At 36.8% G+C, this 25,176-nt stretch overlaps 1 protein-coding gene across 2 annotated transcripts in view; it reads right to left on the bottom strand.

Annotated features, from left to right (window-relative positions):
* The window catches only part of CERS6 (ceramide synthase 6), a 300,799-nt gene that overhangs the window by 191,310 nt on the left and 84,313 nt on the right, over positions 1-25,176 (bottom strand). For both annotated transcript variants that reach the window (XM_025994106.2, XM_025994107.2), the window contains exons 2-3: positions 16,304-16,409; positions 4,171-4,301 (exon numbers count right to left, since the gene is read on the bottom strand). In XM_025994106.2, the coding sequence (XP_025849891.1) occupies positions 4,171-4,301; positions 16,304-16,409 (237 nt within the window). The remainder of the gene's footprint in view (positions 1-4,170; positions 4,302-16,303; positions 16,410-25,176) is intronic.

Here is a 25,176-nt window from a genome sequence, read left to right as displayed (position 1 = left end):
AAAACTTATCTCTGCCCCTTTCTGTTTCATCCTGCGGATATTTTTTTATTGCAGATATTATTTACTTTCCTATTATCCTGATGCAACTGTTGGAGGGGGAGAGGCAAAACTTCAGCAGCTTCAAAGCATGTTCCCCCAGTTAAATGGCTCCCATTTAGAAACTGTTCCTCTGAAAATGTATCACAGGGTATCTCGTTTTTATAAATTCTTTACTCCCTCTTGAAAATCTCTATTTCAGTTGCCAGTAAAGATTTACATGATTTTGGAAGAACTATTCATCAAAACTAATACAGCGGTGAATGACTGACATCAAGCACGAAGGGGGGAAAAAAGCATGTCAATGTTTCAACATATTACTTGTTGAACAACTTCTACTCAGTTCATCTGCATTAAATGGGTGCGCCAAAAGTTGGACATGCCAGCAGATGGTTACAAGCATTGTTTGGCATGCATATTGCTGCCATTCCACACTGCTTAAAGATGAAACACCATTCATTCCCCTGAAGAGACTCTTTCCTAAAACTGTGATTTAGATAGAACAGAAAACCTACAGAAACTGTACATTTGGGCCTTAGACTTTCAAGTCCCAAATCTGTGTTATCTTGCTTGCAAATTTGATTTTTAGTATTTTTGAACAGCAGTCATCTCTTTTCAGAGATTTAATGCTTCTTAACCATGAATGTGTGTGTTTTAAGTACTACGGGTATTTCTTTTAAGATATCCATGTCCAGACCTCCCTGAGTCACCACACTAATTCATCCATCCCAGGGTGGAGCCTGGGTATGTATATTTTCAAAAGCTTACCAGGTGATTATGCAGTGCACCCCTGGTTAAGAACAACTACTCCAGATCATTTTTTATACTGATGAGCAAATAACTATGACATACAAATGTGCCTATGATGACCAATATAATTCTGCTTTATTCTTCATAGCTTTATCTAAATGTTCCCTTTTGCCATCCTATTCCTTCCTCTGAATCTCTTTCTTTGGACATAGTCTGGAGCTTTCCATAGTTTGATAATTTTCCTATACAAATTTAGGCTAAGTCAGTGTGTAATAGGCACTCTTCATTTGGAGAGGCAGAATGCCAACTTAGATCAGCAAATCCTTCCAAAACAATGCCACTATAACTTACGGTCATTTAACCAATATTTATTCAGCAGTATATATGTGGTGGTAAAGGCTAAGAACACAAGAAAAACAAAATGTGGTTCTTGCGCCCTCACAGAGCAAGTATTCTGTAATTAGGGTAAAAATATACGGACAAGTTAAGAAAAGTTAAATAACCACATAAGAAAGCATGTGATTCCATATTAAATTACTAGTACTTACAATGAGGACTCTAAAAATTTGAAAAACTAGTGTTTATTCCAGACATTCAACAGTCATGCCATGTTTCTGAGAGGGCCTAGGGTTTGAAGAATTACCCAGGTAGTGGAGAGATGGGCAGGGCAGAGGGTAGAGGTGTCCATGTTAGGAACACAGCATAAACCAAGGCAGGAATGAACAAAGAAAGTATGGACAGTGAAAAGACAACCTTCTGGTAGGAAGAGGTCATTGATACCAAATGCATGAAGGCCAGAATCTAGCAAACAGACTAAGGGGACTAATAATTTATCCTATAGTTGCAGAAGAATCATCGAGGTTTACAAGGAGCAGAATATGAAGATCGTACCATTTTAGGAAGTTTTTTGTAGCAAAATATATATGAATGGGATAAATAATGAGAGCTATGAGAGCAATTAAGATCTGTGCCACAGCAGTGGCTTTACAAAGAACTAATGGAACTCGGTAAATGACTGGTTTGAGCTGCTAGTCTGTAACAGAATGGAGGCATGCCAACAATAGAAGGGAATTCAGCAGGGGAAGCAAGTCAGAGTTGCCTGTTGGGAGAGAGCAAAACGATGCCTCAGAAGAAACTTCTTCATGGGACAAATGACTTCAAAAGACTTTGGCAAGAGGAAATAACTTCTGCAAAGAGGATGGAAGGTAAAGTGGGGGGAAATAAGAGGCTAAGACTGAATTTGGAGAAGAAGCCCAATCTAAAAAATGTAAAAATACAGAATAACCAATACAACAGAAGCCCTTGGAAGGGTAGGAGAATCTAGCGGCAATCCAGAGGTTAAGGAATAAGAGAGATCTACCCACAGTGGATCTTTCTCCTCTAATCTGTAGTTATTGACTGTCCATACCAATTGTTTAGCACCCACACCTGTCTGTTGTATGATACCACTGAGGTACACAGTCAGATATTTCTCATGTCTCCTTGAAACTATTATAATAAACTTCTTAAGGAAAGAGATCATAATCGATACTTCAGGTACCATCTCTCTCCTGGCCCCAGTTGTACCTTCACATTACCATGCCTTTAGCAACCATTCAGAAATATTTTTAAGGGCAGCCCAGGTGGTTCATTGGTGTAGTGCTGCCTTCAGCCCAGGGCGTGATCTTGGACCTGGGATCGAGTCCCGTGTCGGGCTTCCTGCATGGAGCCTGCTTCTCCCCCTGCCTGTGTCTCTGCCTCTCTCTCTCTCTCTCTCTCTGTTTCTCTCATGAATAAATAAATAAAATCTTTAAAAAAAATTTTTTTAACTGATTATAAGTGTGCAGATAAAGGCCAGCTGAACTCAGGGACAAGACATAGATACTGGTATAGTGTTGAGCCTTGCTATTCCAAGTGTGGTCTGTGGACTGGTGGCTTCACCTAAGAACTTGTTAAAAATGCCACCTCAGTTGCCATTTCATACCGATTGAATGACAATCTGCATTTTAACAAGATCCAGTGACCAATTCCTCTACCTACTGGTATGTAAACTGGTATAGACTCAGTATAGTATAGAAAGGGCTAGCACTGAGTTACCAAAGTTGTTAGTTGGAGGAGGGGAAGACACACATGAGTTTCAGCATGTGGTTCCTATGCCAAGACCCAGCTTCACCCCTGCTCAGACCTGGAGTCCAATGAAGGAGCCCAGGTCCTTTGCATATACAGTGGGCCAAGGCCAGAAAGCAATTCCACCTTTTGATCTGGAGCCCAGATGCATAAATCCTTCTTCCATAAACTGCCACCAAGTTCAATTATAGGAAGGGCTTTGCAGATTATATCTACTGCATTGTTTTTCAGGTTTTATAAATATTCTGACCTCCTCAAGATCCTGGTTGTGCTCCCCATATTTATTCAGCCCTACGAATTTATGATATTATTCTGCCTCTCACTCATGTCTCCCAGAACATTCAGTTTCCCTCTAAGGTTTAGACTGCAACTGCTAAAATACTTTTTTGGCATAATTGAAAGCTAAACCTGAAAATGCAACTTTAACCCCAAACAGAAAGAGCCAGCAACAAAAGGAGCAACATCGACAGCCCTATTGTTCAAATGACCAGGTGTCAGGAAAAAGCTCCCGAAGGACAGAGCTGTTAGACAAAGGCACACTCATATCCCAAAGGATGAAGACCAAGTGGACCAATGAGCTCAAGGCACAGCATCTTCTCTTTGTTGAAAATGTGCTCAATGCTTCAGCATTTCTTTTTCTAACTTTCCTATAGGTTAGTGTATTGAGTGTCACTATTTCAAAATAGCACTGTGCTGGTTCTCTGTGAGTCTTTTAGTTTTAACAGCTTTATTGATATATAATTTACACACCATAAAGTTCACATTTCAGAAATGGAAGAGATCTTTATTCCATCCCCCACCTTAAAGGAATGCTTCATTAAATTCAACCATGGAATATAATATAGTTATTTCTTCAATCTTCAGGAATATGGGGGCATCATCATGACTCTCTGATACTACATCTAACGTCTCAGCTTTTACCAGTGGAAAGAACATCTTGACAAAGTCCCCTCTATTAAAATTCAAACCATTAAATCATGACTTTTAGTGCCATATTTCAGAGGTGGCTGGCTGGCATCACTGCAGGCCCCTGTAATCTGCCTACTTTGTAGGAACTCCACGAGAACGTGAACTTCACTTACTGAATCCAAAGTGGAAATCACAAATCCTTACAAACTACTATTCCCCCAATTTTTTGTGGACTGTTTTTCTACCGGGTGGCATGCTTTTTTAATTTAGGGGCTGCTGGAGCCTGCAAGAAACTTTTATTTTTAACCTCGGGGACAGGATGAGTACTTAAGCAGTTTTTTTCTTTCAGAAAGAAAAATAGCAACTTACATGCTCTCGCAGAACTTCCTCAGTGTGCTTGGCTTCTCCTGGTTGCATCTTTGTCGAAACCAGCGTTGAATGCTGCGAACGTCCCAGTCCAGCTGCTTGGAGAGGCCTTCCAGTCTCTTTTCATCAGGATGCTATGAAACAAGGTACCAGCAAAATCATTTTCATCTTCACTATAAACACACCTGCCTTTGTCTAAATTGAGATTTTCTTCCCCCTATATTGACTACTTGCTACTACTGAGCACCTAGTCCTTCCACTAGTAGCATGAACATAAATAACCACTTAGGACAGAAAAAATCACTCATTAGGAAACAACACTGAAAAATACGAATCTTGTTCTGATGCTTGCACTTCCTATCAGCAACAGAGATGCAATGAAACAGCCAACTGGCTGGGTCAGCTCCATTAGCCTTTAAGGAAGGAGTTAGGTTAAGGTCAATTTGTGAAGAGGCATCTTTCAAAGTTTTTACTTTCTCAGGAAAAAAAATGCTATACCCAATTATCTCAGGATAAGTTAGGAGAGACAAAAGCATGGAATAATCTCAAGAGACCTCACTTTAGCCTACGGCACCAATTCTATTATAAAACATGTGTTCTCAAAAAACAAACAAGCATGTGTTCTCTTCCTTCCTCTTCTCTCTCTGCTCTGCTGTTCACACATTCCTCTTCTATCCCCCTTCTTGGCTATTCCTTTTGACTAGATCCCCATCAAATCTTTCCAACAACTATGCATGACTTTAAGACACAAACGTGGTGAACAGGGAAGAGAACCTACCTATGTCTCGCCATAGGATGGATGATACTATTCTCTCACTCATTTCTATAACACTATGAAGTGCCAGCCAGGTTCAATTCCTCGCTCTAATGACCTCTGAGCCTTGGTTCTCTCATCTGTTAGGGTTATTTATCCACCTAAAGAGGACTGTGGTGAAGACCAAATGTAAAAAATTGGTCTAAGACTTAGTAAGTGTTCATTTCTCCCTTTTTTTATCTCTACTCTCTGATATCTTAGGGACCATCCTGCCCACAATTATGTGAGCATGTCCCATCACACAACAAAACTAAGCTGAGTTAGTTCTATTCCTTTATTTATTCATCTTTCCTTTACTGTTAACGAGATGTTAGTGATCAGAGGAAATAACCAAAAATGGGGTAAGGGAAGGCAGGCTGACCAGCTTCAAGTTACGAAGGTGGGATGTACATATGACACGTTTTCAAAGAATCTCAAGTAATTGAAGATGTCAGATACACAGGGGATGCAGCAAGTGGCCTCAGTGTTGTGACTGAGGTCATAAAACATGCTAAACTTGTGTCTGTAAAAGTCCTTTGCCCACTTTCAGTGAGATGTGTACTGTAACGTGTTTTTGTTTTCAGTAGTCATGACACCATCTACCATCTACACTCTCCTTTTGTGTCTATCTTAATTAAAAAATAGGGAAGAAAAAAATTCACATCCTACTATACACCTTGGCTATACCATTTTCCTAGAGGAATTAATCATTAAATTCAATTTGTTTTCTCAGCTTATCGAATAGGTAAAGCATTCACATGGTTCACAAATTAAAACAAAAAAAGTTTTACCTTCCCATTTTATTCCTACTATGCTCCCTCTTCCTACCAGCTAATCAGTTATTAAATCAGTTTATTTTCCAGTTATTTTATGCAAATATAAGTAAATTTGAACATGTATTCTTATATCACTTTGCCAAACAAATGGTGGCATACTACATGTATTACTCTGAACTTTGGGCTTTTTACTTTACTATGTATTTTGGAATACTTCCATATTAAAATATAAAGAATGCCCTCCTTCTTTTGTAGAATTGTCAGGATATACTATAATTTACTTATCTACTCTCCTATTAATGGGCATTTAAGTACCTTCTAGACTTCCACTACTATAAACAATGCTGTAATAAATCATCTTGTCATAGAGCATTTTATACAGGCAGACATAGAGATAAATTCCTGGAAGCAAATGTAGATCAAAGGCCTATGCATTCGCAACCTTAGATATTGAAAAATTATCTTCACTAATGATTTTACCAATTTATACTTACACAAACAAGAGTGTGCATTTCCCAGTGCCTCACCAGGATCAGATTTCTCAACTTTCTCCCAGTCTGATAATAGTGTCTCAGTATAATAGTGTCTGAGAATAGTGTCTCAGTATATTTTTAACTTGATTCCTTTTTTTGAAAGAGGAAAAACCATTTTCTACTTCCTTTTAATGAACAATCTTTTCATATTGATTGCACATTTTTTCCCGATTTGAAGGTATTTTATGGATTGTAGAGTTTTTTTCATTTATTAATTAGGGTGATTAAACCTTTGTACCATAGGTTGCATAATTTGTACCAATGTCTTTGTGTTTTAGAATTCGCCATGGGTTTTCTGCTTGTTTTTTCTTGAAGTTTTTAAAAAGCATATATGAACTTATCAGTTTTTTCTGTTATAACTTCTGAATTTGGGGTCATAAGAAAAATTTTCCCTACTCCAAATGTTTGAGAAATTAATGTAGGGTGAACTACCATGTTTACCCAATTTGTCTTTTGTATTCTTCAAAATTACCTACTTATCTTGTACATCCTTGTTACATTTATCCCTAGGAATATTATCTTTTCTGGTTTTGTTCGTGGTAACTTTTCACTTGATTCTTTTACTTTTCCAAGTATGCGGTCATACTATAACATGTAATGAGAATGTAAGCTCTACAAACAAAGGAGATTTTTAGTATCTTTTTTCACCTAAAATATAGTAAGGACTCAGTGAATTCAAACAGCAATAGCTTCACCTCCTCATTTCTAATTTTTATGCCTTTATTTTCTTTCTCTTATCTATTCACTACTTCTGTGTAAAACTGAGCACAATGCAGAGCAGTGATTATAAGCATCTCCATTTGTTCCAGACTTGAGTGAGAATACCACTGTTTCTCATTAAGCAACAGGCCAGATTTGGAGCTGACACACAAATGTGTTTATCATGTTAAGAAAAAGGTAACTTGGTTTTAATCACAATCATGGTAGATTTCAGCATCCATGCAGATGATTACATACTTTTTCTCTTTTGATCAATTATGACGATGTATCATATAGATTTTTGTAATACTGAATATAGGGAAGGCCTTGCATTCCTAGAATAAATCCTCTCTGGTGATGATAAATAATTCTTTACTGTGCTGCTAAGTTCTGTTTACTAATTTTTATTTGGGATTTTTTTCATTGATATTAGTAAGTTCGGTTTCTAGTCTTATTTTTTTGATTTAATCTTTGTCAGACTTTATTGTTAATTAATGTTTTATTGCTACATAAAAAGAGAATTTTAATGACTTTCTTAATTATCTATGCTTTAATCTAGTTTAAAATAGCATTGGGATTATCTGCTCTTTAAGAGTGTGTTAGAATTTTTCTTTTGAGAACATCTGAGCCTGCTACCTTTTTGCGGTTTAGCTCTTTGATTTTGATCTTTATATATATATGCACACAAACATATATATATGGGGGGCGCGGAGGGAGAGAGAGATGGTAAATTTTATTTTCCTAGAATAATTTGCATTTTACCCAAGTTTTTATATTTATTTATCTTACATTTTATTTGCCACATTAATAGAAATATATCCTTTTTATTTTCCTCCATTTCTGTGATGTTATAATGCTGCTAATTATTATGTTGTAAATTTATGCTTTTTTATTGGATTAGCTGACTTTCTATAAAAACAAACAGATATTTTTTAATTGATCTTCAATTTTATAGTTTAAACACAATTTCTGCATTTATTGTTAACTTTTGCCTTCTGCTTGCCTTCATTTTGTTTTGTTGTTCTTTTTCTAAAGTTTAGAGTTTAGAGTTAGAATAGCAAACTCTATTCATCTGAGCACTGCTTTGGCAGTACAAATGAGTGAGGCTTTCATCATCTCTGTTACCAAATATTCTGAAATTCTATTTTTTATCCAAGAATGGATTAATATTAGGAAAGCAAGAGATTTTCTGTTTTCTGATTTCTAGTATTATTAAGTTGCACCTATTTTTAAAATTAGTGTTGTATTTATAATAAAGGTCAATTTTTGTAAATATTTAACAGGTACTTCTAAAGAAAGTATGGTCTCTACATTCAGAATATAAGGTTCTAAATGTACCACTTAGATCTCCCTCATTAATTATACCTCTTAGAATTTCTATCTTCTGTTTTACATTTTGTTCACTTAATCTGTCATGACTGAGAGGTAAATTAAAATCTCCCGCTATTAAGTTATTTCTTCTTTCATTCTTTTTTATGAGTATATGGATATACTGACATTCAATGCATATTAGTCATAACCACTTTATCTTTTTTATGAATTGTATCCTTTGGCAAGAAAAAGCCAATTTTTCATTTCACTTAATCCTTTTTGGCCTGGCTTCCACTTTTATGTAAAAATAAAAATCCTACTTTATTATTTGTATTTGTCTATATACTTTTACTCATACTTTTATTTTCAATATTTGTAATTACTTTATCTGAAGGTGTCTCTATCAGCTATGTGACCTAAATCTGTATTAGTTTTTATTAGATGAGTCAAACCCATTTACGTATATTGATATAACTGATAAGTTTGCTTACAGTTCTGTCACATGAACTGTTATGCTGTTTTAATTTAAAAAAAATTTAATCTTGGCAAGCAAATATGGCTTATTTTCCTTCCTTTTTGTGGGTAATTTTTGTTCTAGTGGTTTTCCATAACTGTAATTATGTTTGTTTCCAATCAATAATTCCATATGAGCAATATTCAAAATTAGTATATTTCCTCTTCCTCCCACTTAATACTAGACGATAATTTTATCTCTTTTACAGTTTACTCTTTTATCGTTTAATATGCTTGTACTTTTATTACCCAATTTGGCTGCTTAAACTGATTGGCTTTGACTCCCACCTTCTAGAGATTATGCAATCAGTGAATTTATTCTACCTCCTGCCTTCCTTCCCCTCCCCATCTCAAATACTGTCAGTTGTATCACTTCTACAATGTGAGAACATAGAATATTTACATTCTGTTCTGTCATCCTAATCCTCACATTTAACGGTTTAAATGTATTCAAACCTTAACGACACTCCAGCAACATCTTTATTGGCTGAAATCAATGATTATAATAGTTTTTCAAAAAGGACTCAGGAGAACAATTCCCCCATTTTTGCATGTTCAAATCTGTTTGTCTTTAACTGTTACAGAACAAAAACAATTTGCCTAAATATAAAATTCTTAGTTCACATTTTCCTTAAAAATGTTGGAAATAGTGACGCCTGGGTAGCTCAGCAGTTGAACATCTGCCTTAGGCTCAGGGCGTGAACCCGGGATCCAGGATTGAGTCCCACATGAGCTTCTTGCAAGGAGCCTGTTTCTCCTTCTGCCTGTGTCTCTGCCTCTCTCTCTCTCTCTCTCATGAATAAATAAATAAGATCTTTTTAAAAAATGTTGGAAATGTTTCTATAAAGAAGGCTAAAGTCATGCCGATATTTTTTCCTAAAGAAATGATTAGATATTTTTGGTTGTCTGCTCAAAGAATTCTTTTAATTTTCAAGTCCAGTAATGAAAGCTTCTTGGGTCAATTTTTACTATATTTTCATTAACATATTAAAATAAATCTCTTGGTATGCCTGGGTGGCTCAGCAGTTGAGCATCTGCCTTTGGCACAGGGTGTGATCCCAGGAGTTCTGGGATCAAGTCCCACATCGGGTTCCCTGCATGGAGCCTGCTTCTCCCTCTGCCTCTGTCTCTGCCTCTCTCTGTGTGTCTCTCATGAATAAATAAATAAAATTTACTTTAAAAATAATAAATAAATAAATAAATAAATAAATAAATAAATAATAAAAATAATAAATAAATAAATAAATAAATAAATAAATCTCCCATTTATTTTAGAAAAATTTTCTTGAATCATATCTTTCAATATTCTACTTTACTTTTCCTTGAGGGATTCTAATAATGCAGATGTTGGATATCTAATTTTACTTGATATATATATCTACATATATATATCTTGAGCTATATATCTATTTTTAGCTCTTTTTTGTTTCATTTAATTCAGTTTTATTATTTCCATCTCCCACACTCCTTGCTGAATCTTCGGCAATGTCTAGTGTTTCCTGTGTTCTTTCCGATTTTGTCTTCATTTCTGTGCTAGTGTTGGTACATTTTCCTGACCCTCCAGCTCACACTGCATCTTTCTCTGTTGACCAACTATTTTTTTCTTAGGTCTTACATTTCCTTTTTGCAGTCTTCCTTCACAGAGTTATTGCTTTTTTAGTGGTTTGTGTTTTTTTTTTTTTTTTTTAAGATTTATCTATTTATTTGAGAGAGTGTATGAGTGGGGGGAGGGACAGAGGGAGATGGGGAGAGAGAATCAATCTCAATCAGACTCCTCGCTGAGTACAGAGCCTACTCAGGGTTTGATCCCATGACACTGAGATCATGATGTGAGCCAAAATTGAGTCAGACACCCAACTGAGTGAGCCAGTTAGGCACTTCTATTTTTTTTTAAGTTTATAGTAAAAATATTTTTTTATTTATTTATTTTTAAAGATTGTATTTATTTATTCATGAGAGACACAGAAAGAGGCAGAGACATAGGCAGAGGGAGAAAAAGGCTCCCCATGGAGAGCCTGATGTGGGACTCTGTCCTAGGACTCTGGGATCACGACCTGAGCCACAGGCAGATGCTAAACTATTGAGCCACCCAGGTGCCCCTATAGTAAAATATTTAATCACAATTTTCATTTGCCCTGTGGCCTCATTTTTCTAGTGACAATTTTTGTTAATAAACATTGCTTTACATTCTTTTTTTGTCTTTGATGCTATGTGTTCCTTATTATTCATCATTGAGTGAACTGGATTTCTTTGACCAGCTCCTCCTGGTAGTATGTGGAGCAGGGTGAGTGCTCTTGCAGTTCAGCTGCCACAGAGATAGACTGTCTCCTGAAAACGTGCCATCCATATAGTTTTCTGTGTACTTATTCCAGTTATCTGAATTAAACTGAGTCCAGGAGGACATTTGCTGGCCTTGCTCCTATACCTAGTGTTACAAACAGTGATTAGGGCTTTTGTCTCCCTCTCATTCAAGAGTTGTGTTTTTGCTGGCTTTACTGACAGCTACCCCCACTGGGCCCTCCATTCACACTTCTTGTTCTTTACTTCCTCCTACTTGGCTTCTGCCCAACCCTCAACTATTCTTTGTTAGCCTTTATATACATTTTGAAATTTAGAGGTATGTATCTACTAGTTTACCAAAAATAAAATTTGGGTGATTTTCTTTCTTCTTTGTGTGTTTTTTAACTGTTTTGCATTTTTTAATTGTTTTCCTTAGTTTATTTTCTTTTTTAAGATTTCCAAGGTGACTGGGTCAGTTAAGGACCAGACTCTTGATTTCAGCTAGGGTCATGATCTCAGGGTCCTGGGATTGAGCCCCCCTGTTGGGACGGTCCCTTGCCACTTCCTCCACTTGTGTTTTTTTTCTCTCTCTCCCTGCTGCTGCTCTCTCTCTAAAATAAATAAATCTTAAAAAAAAAAAAAAAAAAGATTTCCAAGGGAAGAAATGAACAATGCTATATAGACATTTTTATTCCAGAAATACCTAGGTTGATTTTAATATTCATAACAAATACTGGAAGGGAAAAGGAAAGTAAAAAGGAAAGAAAGAGATGGGCATAGGAGGATAGTAAGAGAGAAATTACAGGAAATTTGCCTATAATTTTAAAAATACAGAGTAACATACCAAAAGTGGATGATGATATGATTTCTCTGGATCATAAAATCTGGTCTTACAGCTGACATATATATTTTTCCCTCAGTGGCTCAAGAATTGATTTGATTAGAAAAGTGAAGCTGTGGGGATTATACATATGTGCCAATAATATGGCAGGACAATTCCCAAAATGTAAATAAACATACATAAGTAAACAACTCTACACACACTCTAATTTATTTATACCAAGTATACAGAAAAATAGACAGACATTACCTCAAAAAGAAAGACTGTTAACACAAAGGGGTGCAAATTCATCAGATAATTACATAGATGAAAACTACACAGTCAGGGCTAAAGATAAAGAGATCCACATTCAGAAAGGTCCATGCTTTGGGGTTTCAAGCTCTATGGCTGCTATCCAAATTCTTAATAATTTTGTCATGGAATTGGTATTTTGTATATTAAGTCCAATGAGACAGAAGAACATGTGTCAGGGGCTCAGTCTTGGCTCACACACAGTCAGTCCTACCACTCCCCCTAGACAAGTTCTGGGGAACTTAGTTCTCTGTCCTGACTCCCCGAGCTCCTGAAGCCTCCTCCCCCTTCCCACTCTGCCTAGTGACTACTGCTGCCTCAGGTGCAAGCATGGAAAACACTAGAGTCAGGTGCGCGTACCCCACAGTGTCTCAGTGTGGGACATGGAGGCAGCCACCTGCACCCTAGGTTGGGTATTGTATTTGATGGGTGAATCAATGGGGAGGAGCCTCTTGCTCACACCAATCCAGGTACCAAGTATGTCCTGATGTAGAGATTGCAATACCCTTGGGAGTTAATTGTCCACTGTGGGTTAGGGCAATAGGCTCATGGAAAGGGAAGAAACCTGTCTTAATTTCTCCACCTCTGGCCAGAGAAGGGCAGGCATGTCAGCCTAATGACTGGCAAGAGACAGTACTCAGCAGGTGGTGGGCTCTGTGTACACAAAGTCAGAGGACTGGGTCCCAGGTACCCGTGAGGTTCTGTACTTGCTTTTCCTAAGTATCCCCATGCCTGAGGGAGCAAGACATTGAACAGCAAATACCAAAATACCTTGACCTTGACAAGTCAAGAAAAAGAACCTATGGAAGAAAAGAAAAAGCTTTTGTATTTTTATGCCTTGAAGGGTATTTTTTTTTTTCATACTTTTTAAAAAAGGAGGCCCCGCAAAAAAAAAAAAAAAGGAGGCCCTGCATTTTCATTCTGCACTGACTCCACAAATTATGTAGCCAATCCTATATATACAGAGCAGATTTTAAGGGTTTTGAGAGTGCATCCCTACACATTTGAAAGATGATAACCATGCCCTACTCCAAAGGTGATCTGGAACCACAGTCAAGGCCAGGTTGGTGGATGATCACTCAAACACATACAAATACTCTGAGACTCTCCAAGTCCTGCTACTCCTATTCTGGTCAACTGACCTGTTACTTTCTTATATCATAAATAACACTGGACAACTATAAAGAATTCAAGGAAATAATGTTCCAACTTTTGCTACATTTATATTTAACACATGAGGCTTCTCCTCTAATCATGTAAAAATGTCCAGAGAATCACCTTGGAAACTAAGAGAATATGATTAAAATTAGCTAGAAGCAAATATTCTCTAGAGCTGTCAACCTCAGTGCAAAATCCTTTTATTATCTTTATGGGGCAAATTTCTCCAGTAACCATAATAAACATAAGGCAAGGGAATAAAATGTCCACTGCAGAGTTTCTAAAGGGAGATATAACATTTGGGTAGAAAACTCATTTCATTATGCATTTTGAGTAGTTCACAAGGTGAATACAAATATATTATAATCTCATTTTTTAAAAACCTGATAACTTCCTACCCTTCTGCCGTTTCAGAGGGAAAGAAGTGTCTCTTACAGTAAATTGGTAGGTTAAATGAAAATACAAGTTTTTTTCTTAATATTTTCTCCCTTAAGTACTGTATTGTGCCCCTTCAGGTTAAAACTTTGTAATTTAAAATCTTCCTATATTACTAGCAGAAGAGCTTTTTGTAAAATCTCATACATTCTTCTCTTCTTCCTAGCAGAGGTATAAAAAAATACCTAGTGTTTTCTTCTACCACTCCAGGAAAAATACCATTTGGTGGGGGGGAGGGGAATCTTAGAGAATCTTAACAGAAATAAAGACGATAAAATAAACAAAAATGCTTGAATATTTGAATTAACAGGTTTCAGACAAGAAACAAGGAATGCAAATGGTTAACAATACAAATACCAGAACAGGAATAAAAGTTAATACTGTCAAATCACATTTTAGAAGCCTGAGCAATTGTCCCAGAAACATGAAAAAGGGGAAATGAATCATTTAATATACAGACAACAACACTTCTCCTAGAATGTTACACTTTTCCTGCTCTTCTTTCTTATCCACACCAGAGGACAAGATAGAGAAACGTGTAAAAAGATACTTGGATGCTATGATGTGCTTTCTCGTGGCCTGAGATGGAGGGTTTGTGGCTTCCATCTTTCTCCTCCCTCCTTTTTATTTTTTTTTTAAGATTTTATTTATTTATTCATGAGAGACACAGAAAGAGGCAGAAACATAGGCAGAGGGAGAAGTAGGCTCCCTGTGGGAAGCCCAATGTGGAACTCGATCCCAGGACCCTGGGATCACGACCTGAGACAAAGGCAGATGCTCAACCACTAAACCACCAACCTTAGTCCCAAGCCTTCTTTGTTCTTAAGTGTTATCTATCAGCTGAGGAGCAACTATCTGCACCCTGCCCTGCTCTGCTCCCCCAGATCCTACTTTGGACTTTAACTCACCACAACGATTATCTCTTTTCCTATTTTCTCTACAGTGAATCTGTGACTTAAAACTCTCCAGACCCTTGTCCTTCATTCTTTCAAGTTGCAACTCTGCTGTTCTTCAATTGTTCCCTCTTTTGTTTACATCTGCCTATGAACCATAACTGCAGAAACTGAAAGACAATGCTATAAGCATATGGGCACTTTTTCTCACACCTGCAGGCGTACCACATTTTATTGCACTTCATTTATTGCACTTTGCAAATCACTGCATTTTTTACATATTGAAAGTGTGTGGCAACCCTGCGTCGAATAAGTCTATCATTGCCATTTTTTTTTTTAATTTTTATTTATTTATTTATTTATTATAGTCACAGAGAGAGAGAGAGGCAGAGACACAGGCAGAGGGAGAGAAGCAGGCTCCATGCACCGGGAGCCCGACGTGGGACTCGATCCTGGGTTTCCAGGATCGCGCCCTGGGCCAAAGGCAGGCGCCAAACCGCTGTGCCACCCAGGGATCCCTCATTGCCATTTTTTTTAATCGTATTTGCTCATTATGTGTTTCTGTCTCATGGTTTGGTAACTCTTCAATATTTCCAACCTTTTGATTAGTATTATATTTGAATTGCTGCCATCTCTTGATAACACCTTAATGGATAAGAAGTTGCTTCTTATGAATGAACAAAGAAAGTGGTTTCTTAAGATGAAATTTCCCCTTGGTGAGATGCTGCAAAGATTATTGAAATGACAAGAAAAGATTTAGAATATTATGTAAACTTAGTTGATAAAGCAGCGGTGGGGCCTGAGAGGATAGATTCCACTTTTGAAAGAAAGGTAAAATGGCATCAAACAGCATTGCTATTCATGCTATCCATGCTACAGAGAAATTTTTCACAAAGGAAGAGTCAACCAATGCAGCAAACTTTATTACTGTCTTATTTTAGGAAGTTGCCACAATCACCCCAAACTTCAGCAACCACCACCCTGATCGCTCAGCAACCGTCAACATGCAGACAAGAACTTCTACCAACAAAAACATTACAACTTGCTGAAAGCTTAGATGATGGTTGGCATTATTTTAGCAATAAAATATTTTTAAATTTAAGTATCTACATTTTTTTTAGACATAATTCTATTGATCCCTTAACAGACTACTATACAGTGTAAGCATGACTTTTATATGTACTGGGAAACCAAAAAATTCATTTGCCTCACCTTATTGTAATATTTGCATTATTGCAGTGGTCTCAAACCAAACCCACAATATTTCTAAGGTGCGTCTGTACATTAATTATATTCCTCAGGTCTACCTTGTCATCTCCGCAAAATCCTATCCAACTGTTATACATGCTGTTTCATGTCATGTGAGATTAAGAGAGGCACAGAATTAGACTAATCAGTATCTAATCTAGACTGTTCTTTACAGACAAGCATCTAAAATCAATGTTAGAGTAAACAAACAGGTCTCAAACATGCCCACTATTATTCAGCTTCTACCCAGCTTCTTTCAAGCATGAGGATGGGCAATTAGTTCTCAAACTCAGGAGAGAAGGGATCAAATACAGATTAAGAATGGTGGTCATGATAATTCAAACCATACAAAAAGATAATCATACCTTCGTAATTGCAGTGAAGACCTTTTCCAGAATGGCATTTGGCTGGGCAATTTGTGGTCCATTGGCCTGGATGTTGAGGGCGATGGCACATGGTTTGGCTACAAATCTTTAAAAAAAAAAAAAAAAGAAAAAGGTCAGAGGAAGTCATTCTTTCTATAACTGCTCTTAATGTCACCAATTAACTACGTATTACTCAACTGTCCCAACAAAGTGCTGAGCGGACACTACTAATACTCATACGTTGGTCACTGTAAAGCCAGTTTAACTTTCTTTCTTTTAGTCCTCCAGCAGTAACAGTAAAAAAGAAATCCTTTTAAAACATTTAAATCTCCTGATCCTTAAGTTCTCATAAGACTGAACAGGTAAAAAGACTACCAAATCATATATGTAAATAAAGAAGTGAAACAGATAAAAATCGTTTTAAAATGATTTAAGTTTTTCTTACTAACATCCGGCTAACAATTGTCATTGCTCATGTATTTTTGCTGTGAAAAAGTATTTGTGAGAAAGTATTTACTAACCATCTGATTATAGATGGAAAATGTACCTTTGATCACCTCTACACCATAAAATTGGCCATTTTTGTCTCTATAATCAAAGCACACTATATTCAGTCCCAATTTCTTATGGCTTCTCAAAATTCCTGCTTTATGGTTATTTGTGTCTTTCTCATACAGAGTAATGAACGATGTCAGACAGTATGATGTCCCAGACAAGTTGAAAAGTCTGCAAAAATTACAAACATCTGCTACACTGTTTTATCCTAAGCAAATGACTATGTCAAGAAGAATGCAAAGACATAGCTTCATTTCTGGTCATGTGTGATATGTGAATGAGGCACTGAAGGAATAGGAGAGGGAGGGCATGGGGCGCCAAAGGTATGGTGACATCTCTAAAGCTTTTTTTTTAAGTACTTACAACCTTAAGAGCTGTTTTAGACTAAATGTTCAAGAAATAAGATTTTGTGATCGTTTCTCTTTAGTAATGACATCTAACATTTATTTTTTATTTAAATTCAATTTGCCAACGTATAGTATGACACCTAGGGCTCATCCCATCAAGTGCCCTCCTCAGTGCCTGTCACCCAGTTACCCATCCCCTCACCCTCCCACCCTCTAACATTTTCTGCTAATACAGTATAATATAATATCCGAAGAAAGCATTACCCAAATTAATTTAATGTTGGCCGAAGGCAACAACTGATAAATGTACAAAACAGATCAGGAAGCCTCTTTAATATTAGTTGATGAGATTAAAGGATAGTAGACAAAGGAATTTTTTTAAGTAGGACTAATGAAGTTTACATATATACACCACATAATACCCTACTGGATCCTATTTCAAGTTAAAGAGAAGACATTTATTCAAACAGGAAAATGAAGTGCTGTACATGCAAGCCTAAACCAGAAAGATATATACAGAAAATGTGATATAATAACCGTTTCATTGGAAAAAAAAAAAAAAAAACAAACCTGTTTCACTGGGCTCTCTGAGACAAAGTTAGGAAGAAGGACTAACCACCCCTCCCTAGTATGTAAGTGTTCTAGAATCTGAAGTTTTCCCCAACTTGCGTTCTCAGTTCTTTTTAATGTAAAGTGTTCTAAGATATATTACCTATTCCCGCACCTTCTTAAAGAGAAATGTAATCTTTTTCATTCTGGGTCTTTACTATGAATAATCATGAAACTATGGCCAGAGCTAGTGGGGGGGGGGGGGGGGGATGAAGTGTGATGGGTAATGCCCATGGAAGAGAGTCCAGAACTTGTTTTCTTTTCTTTTTTTTTTTTTAGATTTTATTTATTCATGAGACAGAGAGGCGCAGAGGGAGAAGCAGGCTCCATGCAGGGAGCCCAACACGAGACGAGACTTGATGCGGGGTCTCCAGGATCAGGCCCTGGGCTAAAGGCGGTGCTAAACCGCTAAGCCACCAGGGCTGCCCTAGAACTTGTTTTCTTGACAAAGTTTCCTGCTTTGTGGTTTTTTGCCTCCTCTTTGATAGAAGTGTGAAAAGATCCATTACAAGGTCCAGCAAGAGTGGGGAAAAAAGGTAAAATAGCAAGATTAAATTGGTATAAGGGCCAACATCAATTCATCATGGGTTGCCTTTATCTTCCCTGCTGGATTTCTCCCCAGCCTTCTCTCTTCTTCCCCATCCCCACAACTTCTAAAACAATGTTCAAATTTCCTTTCTGAATTTGCCATCATCCTTGTAATATCCTTCTATTCTAGTAGATGGTCTTTTTTCTATCTTCTAAAGAGTTAAGAGTCTAAATGCAGAGGATGATAGTTTCACCTCTGCATACACCATGACAACGCCTAGGCTTACACATAAGGAGGTTAAGAAACGTGATCAACTGGTTATCTTTAGTAAATATGTCTCATTGTTGCTACCACTGTTTTGAGTGCTGTTTACAAGTTAACAGACCTTCTCTGTGAGGCCCATAATGAGTGGGCAAGCAGTAAGAGAGTCAAGAAATTCAGTCAACAAAATTTATTCAAAAGCCACTTCTTCACCGTTGCTATCATCCTGCAGTAACTCAGAAAACACATTCCAAAAGGTTTTTTTAATATCTATTATGCAATACAATGCCTTACACATTTCTCCTCTTAAGCTTCAAACCACTTCTTAAAAACTCTTCTCTAAATTTCAAGAACAAATGCAACAGCATCTTGAAGAAGGCATATTCCATGATCACCAAACTTATCAAATTTTGGTAATCAAAATTATCAAGTAAATATGTTGCTCTGTAAACAGATTTTTAAAGTGAATTCCAAAGGATAGGGTGGAAATAATCTCTACCACTATCTGGCTGTGCCATCGTAGCTGCAGAAATCTCTCTGTGCCTCAATCTACCCATATACATGGAAATTTAATAATAGCTACATATGTGTATATAAATTGCATGTACAAATACACATATATGTTAAAACATGATGTCACATGGTTTCTTTGTCCAAAACTTTTGATGTGCGACATCTGTATGGTTTCAGATCATATAGTATTTACACATCGTGACTTCTCTGGGCCCAGAGAAGCTTCAGCTACACTGTGCCATACCATGTCTACCCCACACATTCTAACAGTACCAAGCAAACAAGCACAGAAACCTAAACAGGCAATTGAAAAAGACAAGGGTCATCAGATAGAGTAATCACTTGCCTCAGTCGAAGCTATACACATTGTACTGGTGTTAGCTCTATTACCCCTCACTAGGCATTCCCATTTCAATTTATCTAGTATGCACAGCCAGACACTTAATTTCCAAGATTTAAAAAACTTCACAAGATAGGCAGAAAACATCTAATTTGAAGTCTCAAATAAGAGAAGATATGTTTTTTTATATTCCTAATAGTATCCCTAATTATATGAAAATACAAAAATTTTATTTGTGCTTATTCTCCAAACAATTTGTGAATCAAAAAAAAAAAAAAAAAAAAAAGAATTTGTGAATCACTCCTGGGCATTTTGTTTTTTCAGAGACAGTATTAAACAACAAATGAAACCCATGACACAACTACTGTCATTTTGTTACCTGGTGCTATAGTCCATCAGAGAAAAGCTGGATTTTTTTTTTTCTTCAATGCTGGCTCTAACAGAAATAAGTTCACCAAAGTTGTCTTTCACAGGTTTGTAGCGACACAGAGATAGATGGGGAACAGGGGGAGGGGGCCTACCTCCAAATACAATAGTTAAAAGGAAACATGTACTTCCAAACTTTGATGATTACCTTTACCAGGAAATGCTCACCTAATTACTTTTTTATCAAAGGTAGCAACACTGCCTTCACAAGATCAAACATTCATAAAGTCCTTTCATGTAGTAGAACATATGTGCAAGGAAACATAATAAGGATGTGAGCTTTGAAAAATACTATTCTCAATTTAAAAGAGAAAATACCTAAGACATTTCTACTTTTTAATTCCGTTTAACAACATGTATTTGTATTTTTTAATTTTTTATTTTTTTAGATTTATTTATTCACGAGAGAGACAAAGAAAGACAGAGGGAGAAGCAGGCTCCGCATGGGGAGTCTGATGCAGGACTCGATTCCAGGACCCTGGGATCACGACCTGAGCCAAAGGCAGACACTCAACTGCTAAGCCACCCAGGCATCCCTATATTTGTATTTCAAACATGAATTAAACATCTTTGCACAGAGTACCAAAGTAAGCTCTGGGCTGGGATGTGGATAAAGGTACAACAAAACACAAAGTGATTACTGTACTCAAAATGTTTATAATATGTTAAAGGAAATTAATTTTAAAAATAAATACATGTTTAGAGGGTAAATATTAGTTCCAATCACTTAATACCATATACTCTTCAGTGGGGAACACGGCCAGAAACTTTCAGTTCTTTCCAACTCTAGCATTTCCTGCACTTTTCAAAATAGTTGTAAGACTACAATGGAGTATACAGAAACCTACACATGACATTGAATGTATAGAATTAAATCACACACGCACACACACACACGCACGCACAAATGAGCATAAGTACATCTGGAGAAATCTGAATAAGTTCAGCAGATTTTATAACTGTAAACATCCTGGTTGTAATATTATACTATAATTTTGTAAAATGTTACTATTGGAGGAAACTGGATAAAGAGTACATGAACTTTCAGTGTGTTACTTCTTATAATTGCATGTGAATTTCCAACAATCTCAAGAAAGATTTCAATTAAAAAATAATTAGAAAAATTCTGTTTTTGCAGTATGGAGCTCCTCAAAAAGTTAAAAATAGAACTACTCTATGACCCAGTAATTACACTACCAGGTATTTACCCAAAGAACATAAAAATACTAATTCAAAGGTATACACGCACCCCAATGTTTATAAGAGAACTATCTATAATAGCCAAATTATGGAAACAGCCCAAGTATCCATCAAGTAATGAATGGATAGAGAAGATGTGGTATATTTACACAATGGAATATTCCTCAGCCATAAAAAAAGAATGAAATCTTGCTATTTGCAACAATAAGGATGGAGCTAGAGACAGCATAATGCTAAGTGAAACAAGCCAGTCAGAGAAATACAAATACCACATGATTTCACTCATATGTGGAATTCAAGAAACAAAATAAATGATCAAAGTAATAAAAGAGAGAGAGAGGCAAGCCAAGGAAACAGACCCTTAATTATAGAGAACACATTGATGGTTACTAGGGGGGAGGTGGTTGGGGATACGTATGGATGAAATAGGGGATGAGGATTAAGGAGGACACTTGCTGTGATGTGTGAATGGGATGTACAGAAGTGCTGAATCATTATACTGTACACCTGAAACTAATATAACACTGTATATTCGCTAACTGGAATTTAAATAAAAAATATAAAAAAGAAAAAGTGATGGAGCACAGAAAAAATGTGAAACTGGATTATCTCTATTACTAAAAAAGACAACTTTAAAAAGATTATAAGTAGAATTTATTTCATTAGCTTTAGTGCTTCATTGTGGGATTTGTCTATACCTTTAAGTATCTTTGACTTGCTATAATAAATCCACAATTAGGACTAAAATAGTTTTTATGTGAAGAATGAGGTTCTAGGGATCCCTGGGTGGCGCAGCGGTTTGGCGCCTGCCTTTGGCCCAGGGCGCGATCCTGGAGACCCGGGATCGGATCCCACGTCGGGCTCCCGGTGCATGGGAGCCTGCTTCTCCCTCTGCCTGTGTCTCTGCCTCTCTCTCTCTCTCTCTCTCTGTGACTATCATAAATAAATAAAAAATAAAAAATAAAAGAATGAGGTTCTAATACACTGATTTTTTTCATCTTTAAAAACTCTGTATACCATACTAATCCCCCTTAAACTAAACTACCTAGGGACTTAGGAGAATGAATAAAAAGCAAGTAGACTTTGGAGAGGAGTTAAAGGTAGGAGCGGGATCCCTGGGTGGCTCAGCGGTTTAGTGCCTGGCATCCGCCCAGGGCATGATCCTGGAGTCCTGGGATCAAGTCCCACATCAGGCTCCTTGCATGGAGCCTGCTTCTCCCTCTGCCTGTGTCTCTGTCTGTGTGTGTGTGTGTGTGTGTGTGTGTGTGTGTGTGTGTCATGAATAAATAAAATCTTTAAAAAAAAAAAAAAAAGGTAGGCGAAGCTACCAGCAGAGAGTAAGTTCCCTGTCGATTTATTTATGTTTATTTTGCAGCTCTGCCCTGAGAATAGACACAGTCACAGTAGTAGATGAAACACTGATAGAAAAACACACTCTCTAGCTGCAGGAACCACAGGAAGGAGCCTGGGAAAAATCAGAGTGTCTAGGGAACCATGAAAGGGGAAAAGCCAGAGAAGCCACTCCCTAATTCTGTATATAAACAAGCCAAGTTCTGGCTGACCTGTGAACTATGTATGTACAAGGTAAACTGAAAGCAACCAGGAGCTAAGATTTAAAGAACTGAACTGAGGCCAAAGCCACTATTCACTGCAGGCATGATAGGCTACAATTTGAATCCAACTAAGTAAATCACCTGTTAACACAAAATATCAACACTTTTGAGGGCAATATTAAAATAAAAACCTGAAAATCTCCAAAATTTAACCTTCAAACTCCAGGATCAATCTAATACACTGATTAAGAGCAAAGGAAAATATGACCCACACTTATGGGAAAAGACATACAAAGATATTCAGTGAACTTGAAGGTAAGTCAATAGAAACCATGCAATCTGAAAAAGAGGAGAAAAAAAAAAACAATGGAAAAACAAACAGACTTTGAGGGCCTATGGGAAAATTTCAAAAGGTTAATGTATGGGTAATTTGGGTTTCAAGAAAAGGAGACAGAGTGGGGAAGAAAAAGAAGATATTAGAAAAAAAAATACAGGGCAGCCGGGGTGGCTCAGCAGTTTAGCACTGCCTTCAGCCCAGGGTGTGATCCTGGGGTCCTGGGATCAAGTCCCACATCGGGCTCCATGCATGGAGCCTGCTTATCCTTCTGCCTGTGTGTCTGCCTCTCTCTCTCTCTCTCTCTCTCTCTCTCTCTCTCTCTGTCAATCATGAATAAATAAATCTTTTAAAAAAAGAAAAAAGAAAAAAATATAGTTTGTGACTTCCCAAATGTGATAAAGATAAACAGATTCAAGAAGCTCAAGAACCCCAAAAGAATAAGTCTGAAGTGAAGAAAACCAAATATAAAGAGAAAATATTGAAAATCACCAAATGGGGCACCTGGGTGGCTCAGTCAATTAGGCATCTGCCTTTGGCTCAGGTCATGACCCCAGAGTTCCAAGATTGCCCCACATCGGGCTCCTTGCTCAGTGGAGAGTCTGCTTCTCCCTCCCCCTTGGTCCCTCCCTCTGCTTATGCACACATACTCTCTCTCTCTCAAATAAATAAAATTAAAAAGAAAAGAAAAGAAAAAAGAAAAGAAAAGAAGAAAAGAAAAGAAAAAGAAAAAGAAAGAAAAAGAAAAAGAAAAAAAGAAAAAGAAAAAGAAAAAGAAAAAGAAAAAGAAAAAGAAAAAGAAAAAGAAAGGTCACCAGACAAAAATGGCACATTATATACAGGAAACAATGATTTGAAAGACAATGGACTTCTCACCAGACCTTATGGTGTCTCAGTGATAATGAAACAACATCTTTAAAGTGATGGGAGGAAGGGAAACTGGTCACCCCAAAATCCTATGTTGAGCAAAATTATCCTTCAAAGAATGGTGAAAGGAAAACTAAGGCAATTTGTCTGGCACCAGACCCCTACTTCAACAATACTAAAGGAAGTTCTTTAGGCTGAAAGGAAGCACAACCACAGGAAAACTTATATCTTTAGGAGTGAATGGAGAACATCAGAAATGACAAATATGATAGCAAATACAAAGGTACTTGGTACTGCAACCAATTAATAATTGATGAAATAACATATATTCCACCCAGACAGTGCTGGAAAGGAATCTGATTATAGACAAGTAAGCATTCCAAGAAAGGACAACTCTGGAGAGGTGATTGCTTCAATCCATTGCTTGACTACCAACACTTCCATAGACTCCAATATTCATCAATAATGGTATACTGTGGCTAGAATCACAGTATTAAAAATTTAAAACTTCTAAGACCGGTATGGATCAAATTTTGAAAGTTAGTATGTAGGTACACGTTCAGACATACAAGTACACCTGTGTCTATACAAGCAGGCATGTATGTATGACTGTGTTCCATAATCCTAAAATAAAATGTTTCAAGAAAACAAATATTTACTGGAAAGATCAATATGGAGACAGGAGACTAATGCTTATTGACAGTTACTATGCGCCAAGTGTTTTGCAGGTTTTATGTTTTTTAAGCCCAATAAAAACTTTCTGAACTAAATTTTAGTCTCATTTTATAGAAATATAAAGTATATCTCAAAGATATACAGGATCTGCCCAAGGTCTTAAAACTTAAAGTAAATGGCTTAGATAAGATTTAACCCCAGCTAATCCTAGCATAACCTATTCATAAAAACAGTATTTCCCTTTCCTTAAATAAAAAAAGGTAAGTTGATTAAAGACACCTCATTAAAATTTTGTGATATTATATACTTTTACTCAGTAATCCCACTTTAAGGTATTTATCTAAGAAAATCTGTCAAAAAAAAGAAAAAGAGCCATAAGCATAATGACTTCCATGCATTTTATTTATAATAGGGAAAAATAGTAAAGACATAATGATTCACTAACAAATGACTCACTGAGCACCTTCGATGTGTCAGTTTTGCTCTAAGTGGTGGGAATGTAGCAGTAAACAAAGTCCCTTTTATGGAGCTTACATTCTAGTGGGGGAAGGGAGATAAAAAATAAATACAGCAGTGTATATTATACCAGACAGTAAAAAGTACTAGAGAGGAAACTAAAGCCTGCTTATTAAAAGGATGGGATGGGGCTGCAATGTTTAATAGA

This window comes from Vulpes vulpes, chromosome 3, assembly GCF_048418805.1.
Source record: "Vulpes vulpes isolate BD-2025 chromosome 3, VulVul3, whole genome shotgun sequence".
Taxonomy (NCBI): domain Eukaryota; kingdom Metazoa; phylum Chordata; class Mammalia; order Carnivora; family Canidae; genus Vulpes; species Vulpes vulpes.
The sequence above is the reverse complement of the archived record's forward strand: the minus strand, read 5'-3'. Positions and strand labels throughout refer to the sequence as shown.